Raw genomic sequence first — 5723 nt, forward strand, 5'->3', positions numbered from 1 at the left:
AAAGCTTTGCTTAAGATAAAAGCTCTCGACCCGATAAGGTGATGTTGGTGTTGTCTTGGCAGAATATGTGGATCGAGAGAACCATCTACGTGACGGCATATAAATTACCAGGGATTCTGAGGTGGTTTGAAGTCAAATCCGTTTTCATGGTAAGGACACTTTGGCTTTCTTGAGCTTGTGTAAAAAAATGAGACTCTTATGCAGCCCAGGAGCATTTCTATTTTGGTGTGACCGTGCTCCAGTTGTGTGAACCAAGGAACCGATGGGGCTGTGTCTGGCATCCTATGGCCGTGGTGGCGTTGGGCTGATGACCTTAGAGGTCTTTTTCCACCCTTACTTATTATTTATGATTAAATATCGATTTAGTTTCTTCTCCACAGTTTGCTCAGATATACCCTGAGCAACCTCACCGAGCAACTCCAGATTATGTATTTCTGTCTTTGACTGTTTAGATAAGACAGATCCATTAAACGCCTTTAAGATTAAATTCTTATGCAGCTGTAATTTTTAAGTAGCAATAAAGGCATTGTTACTGCGGTTTTTAAATCTCTCTTGTGAGGCTTATTTTTAAAGGAAAAGAACAATTTGCATATGATTAATTAAAACCTTTTTCATTGCTCTATTGAGGTTATGTTGGACAGTTGCATTTAGATGAACAGAAGTAATGCAGAAAATTACTATGGTATCTATAGTAACAGAATATGAATGTGAAGTTTGACAGTAATAGGCAGCTGAATAAAACACATTGAATTCATAATGAATTTTGTATTTTCCATATAATCCTGATAAGAGAAGATCGTATTTGTCTTCACGATGGCAAAAAGCGTGGTTTATAAAGGGGCAAATCTGATTAAAGTCTCTTTTCGGTACAAGTTAAGAGCAGAGCCTGACAGGCTGCTTTGTGCAGACAATTTGTATAGGCGCACCTTGAACGCCGTGCTTGTCGTCGAAATGCGCATAAATCCCAGGAGAGTGCTTTCTCTAAGCTTTTTGTGAGTAAGGATTATATTATATTAGTAGCATAGCTGAAGAACGATACCGAAATGGATCTTAATAATAATGTGTGGGAAGACAGCAACAGATAACTTCTGACCTGGCTCTGACAGAGTTACTGCAAAACTGGGAGTGACTTTCGTGACGGTTCCCGTCAGCTAAAATGTGGGAAGCACCATTGTGGGGTTTCCATCCCTGCAATGCTCGGCTGTGATCAGGGATACGGATGTTATTGGTGTATTGATGGTGCAGTGAATTAAAGTAATTCTGCACATTGCGTATTTTATCGATGGAAGTAGAGGATCTTTAGAGGAAGGGGTGAGATCATTTCTAATCATGAGTAATTTAGTAAATGCGGTTTGTTCTGTTACACAACCCACAGGAACACGCATAATTTCCTTCCATCTATTTGCTTTTGGCATTCCTTCTGAGTATTTATACCTACACCTTTTCAGTCTGTTCGTCAGCTGCAAGGAATCCGTGCACATTCATTATCTGCTTGGTTTTAGCTGGACACAAGTAATTGCAGGGGAAATAATCGCTGTGAATTACAAACTGAGTTTTGAGCTTTGCTTGCTTTTAAAAAGTACAGATACTACTCTCTATTTTGGTATTTAATTTTTTAATGTATTGGGAGTATATGCTTTCTGTTTGCCATGAACAGACTGTGTAGTGTCCAGCGTTAGCAGGCTACTTGGAGCAAGGCTCGTCATTTACAAACTATAGGTATTTTAAATAAATAGCTTTCAGTAAGTCCCGAAGCACAGATTATAGGAGCGGGATGGGGACTGCAGTCCTCCATCTGCTTTTAAAAAATTAGAGGGAGGATTATAAGACTGGTAAAAGAAAGGAGAACGAGAAAGAAAGCTGTGATTGCCGATAGAGAAAAGTCAAAAAAAGATGTCTGTCAGCTCAATGAGCGCTAATTTCTGTAGATATTCAAGAGCTTTAAAAGCAATGGTTCATCAACAAATTATTGCTTCATTATAAGCCCATTAATACAAATGACAGGATCCTAAATTTAGCGTACGATGTTCGCAACAGCTCTCGCCAAATCAGATGTTGAATGTGGCCTCACTTTGCCAGGCCAAATCTCCCAGGGTAGCGTATTGGGCTCTGAAGGGCTGTCCTCGTCTGTCCGTCCTCCTCGTCTGTCTGTCCGTCCATCTGGGCCGCAGCAGAACCACTGGGATCCTCACCTGCCTTCCCCAGTAATTCACCTTCTTGGAGGCAGGCTTTTAAAAATGCTAATGAAAGCATCCTTGATGTAATCAGGTGGCAGGTGTAAGAGCAGCAACGCCAGAGATCTGATTATAAGTGGTTCTCAGAACCACGGTAAGCAACTGATAGCCAGGTAGAAGAGCTGCTTTGTTTATGTAGCATTTATGTAAATGAGGGTGTAATCAAATATACACTTGCATTTTCCTCACAGGCCTCAATTAACCTTCCTTTTCTATTCCTACCACATCCTTTTTTTAATGTAAGTAGGCTCTGTCTTCCAGTGAGGGCTGGCTGCTCTCTCGGTTGCTGCAAGTTCATCATTTTAAGCCTGTTCTCCAAGTGTGCATGTTTTAGCAATATTTATAATATTTTAATGCTGTAGTTTCAATATGAGCGACCGTCGTTTGGAAAGACACAGTATCTGGTCGTAAGTAATAGCTGGAGATCAGTGAATTAAAATAAAGCAAGTTTTAGACAGTGTGAGAGCTAATTCACCCCATCAAGGCATCTGAAGAGCTCTCTTCATTGAAGTCCGGGCTATGGGAGAGAGGAAATTTCTTCCTTCGGTTATCGACGTTCAGATGAAGAAAACGTGACCCTGTGGGGAAAAGCACAGAAGATAGCTTAGAAGTCATCTCCTCAGTGTATTAAACTGCACTCCCTTGGAAATACAGCAAAATAATCACTGCAAAAATATCTTCTTGATTTTGGAGCGGCTTAGGATTACGTTTCCCATCAGGAAATCCACATTAGGTTATCGTTCCTTTCTCACTTTTACATTATGCTGGATCTTCTTTGTACTGCTCCGACTCACCGAGTTGTAATCTCTCATGTTTTCCCTAATCCTCCGAAAACCTCACGCGGTTTCTGTCAGAGCCTTTCCAAATGTTGTGCTGTTGTGCTGAGATGTAATCTGTCCTACAGCAGCGGAATGCGTTTAACTTTCTCTACCGACACTGATTATCCTATGGTTACTGCAGTACATAGTTAGCAAATACTTAAATGCCTGAAATCGCCCCTTCTGTTAATTATTGGTTAAAGTAGCTTTTGTTCTGAAGTGTTTCTAATGGTGGTGCTTTGGTGAACAGCAATTCTGTGCCGGGTTTAAAACTCTCCTCCTTGATTAAAGCCTGCTTTTGTTTTAATTTTAGGTTGAAATTAGCCCGCTGGAAAACGCCATAGAAACCATGCAGCTCACAAATGACAAGATCAATAACATGGTGCAGCAGCATTTAAATGATCCAAACCTCCCCATCAACCCTCTCTCGATGCTGCTGAACGGCATCGTGGATCCTGCAGTCATGGGAGGGTTCACCAACTACGAGAAGGTAACGTCAAAGTGATCCGACCTTCACCTCTTGGAGCCTGGGATCTGCTGAAATGCTGCAGGATGCATGTATTTCTTTATAAATACCATGTGCATTGTTTAAAATGTACCATTTTTAGTCTTTCTGATATTTCTGGATGCATTTTTGCCTTTCTGCATGTGAAAGAAGAGTTAGTATGTCTGGCAGAAGAGTACGTAGGGATGTGGTGGACAATTGGTTACTAGAGGTAAACACCAGGGCTGGTGACATCCCCAGTGGGTGCTCTCATGGCTTGGGCATTGGAGCTGGAGCAGCAATTTCTGGATGACCAAAGTAACCGATTGCAATTCACTCCTTTGCTTTCAGATATGAGAGTTTTTAAAGGATTAATCAGGCATTGGAGAATTCTAAGATATCAGTCACTCGCAAACATGTCTAAATAATCTTAACTGCATGTTTACAGCAGTAGTTTTTACAGTTAAACGGGATAAGCAACGTGTATTTTGTAACATGAACGGAGAACGGACCTGCTGATGGGCCTGTTGCTGTATCCATCTATTTATGTCCTTTTGTACTACTACAATTTCTTATGCCTGGAAACTTCTAGAAAGGCGTTTTGGAGATGCTCAAGTCCTCTGCAGGGCTGCCCAGGAGATCTGGGCTTTGGTCACCACGTGCTCATCTGCTCCCTTTACCGCTCACGAAAGATTTATGTCTTAACCTGGAAACATTGTTAAATTATCGTTTTCCTAGATTTTCATTTGTATTTGTGGCTGTTACTGCTGTTTTGCAGAACTTCTGGGTTGATTCATTTATATCTTTGCTGTAGGTAATTCTTCCTTGGTAGATGTTGGTTCATTTTCTGAAATCATTGCTCTCTCTCGACTAGGCTTTTTTTACTGAAAAGTACATGCACGAGCATCCGGAAGATCACGACAAGATTGAGAAGCTGAAGGATCTGATCGCCTGGCAGGTAAAAAAGTTGAAGTGGGGTTGGCTGGTGCCAGCTGCCCTGCAAAGACAGCTTAGTGTCACTTCTGAGAAAATTCAGGCAGTAAACCGTTCGCCCTGCGTACGCTTCGGTGCCATTTAAAACCATCTTGCAACTTGAGCTAAAGTTCATCTCTTCAAATCCGACATCATTTGTCATTTGGTAAACCCCCAAGGTACACACACGGTCAACCTCTTTTCTTTTTGTAGCCAGCAGTGATATCTCATCTGTATCAGATGAGGAAATACTTTGTCATAATGTTCCATTTAGTTCTGCATTTGAATTTTCTAAGGCCGATTTCAGAAATAAGATGAAATGCCTAACCCTGAATCCCTCAAACCCATCAAATCCCGTCAAATTTCTTCCAACAACCGTATTTTCCATTTATTAAACTTTAAATATATATACTTACAGTATATTTTAGAACGGAATATTAAACGGGAGAGTGGCAAAAATAAGCTTGCGTGCAAAATATTTTGTCGATTCATCATTGTGAGACGTTTGCTGTATAACTTCAAAAACATGAGCGATTCATAAAGCGTGTGAAATGACCTGGTATTTTTACAATGATGTGTTAAAGCAAAAATAAGTTGAATATAAGATCACACAGGCAATATTTCCTGAAGTGGGAATGGAAGCCAGGTTTCCTGTGCCTCTTGCATGAAGAATCCCATTTACAAGTACTAAAGAATATTTTGCAGGACAAATAATTGCAGTTTTGTTCCATATCCTGGACATTTTCCAGTGGTCCCAAGGTAATTTCATGATAACTAAAAAAAATACCAATATGACTGGAAATGGTTTTTTTTTCCCAGAGAAGAAAATGCATCATTGTCTTTTTATGTTCAATTTTGTCCTTATGACAAAGGGAATCATTTACATTTCTGTAGGTTTCAATCTTAGAGGTAGAACCAAAGAGACAGAATTCAAAACCCAAGAAAGTCCTCTGCAGACCATAAAACTATCACTGATAAAAATGCTTTTGCTCTGCAAAAAACCAGACGTATTTATTTCTTTCTTCCTTTGTGAGCTTTTACAGAACGTTAGATTTTAGGAGCTTTAAGTTTTCTAGAGGAAAATAATTTGATCCCAGAAGAGGAACTTGGTGTCAACGCTCTGTCTTTGCCTCTGATTGCAGTACTTCAAATGAATTACAAACACACTTTTCCTCAGCAAAGGTTCACTTTGGTGACATTTGTCTATTAAAGTGG

General features: G+C 40.1%; 1 protein-coding gene across 1 annotated transcript in view; it reads left to right on the plus strand.

Moving 5' to 3' along the window:
• LOC104547121 (dedicator of cytokinesis protein 1-like) overlaps window positions 1–4494 on the plus strand; it is a gene marked incomplete at both ends in the record, with an annotated part of 22874 nt that extends 18380 nt beyond the window's left edge. The window contains 3 exons of the mRNA XM_010192702.1: window positions 63–149; window positions 3366–3542; window positions 4411–4494. Coding sequence (XP_010191004.1) covers window positions 63–149; window positions 3366–3542; window positions 4411–4494 — 348 coding nt within the window. The remainder of the gene's footprint in view (window positions 1–62; window positions 150–3365; window positions 3543–4410) is intronic.
• Between the last annotated feature and the right edge of the window lie 1229 nt (window positions 4495–5723).

The sequence above is a fragment of the Mesitornis unicolor genome, unplaced genomic scaffold (assembly GCF_000695765.1).
Source record: "Mesitornis unicolor isolate BGI_N332 unplaced genomic scaffold, ASM69576v1 scaffold351, whole genome shotgun sequence".
Classification (NCBI taxonomy): Eukaryota; Metazoa; Chordata; class Aves; order Mesitornithiformes; family Mesitornithidae; genus Mesitornis; species Mesitornis unicolor.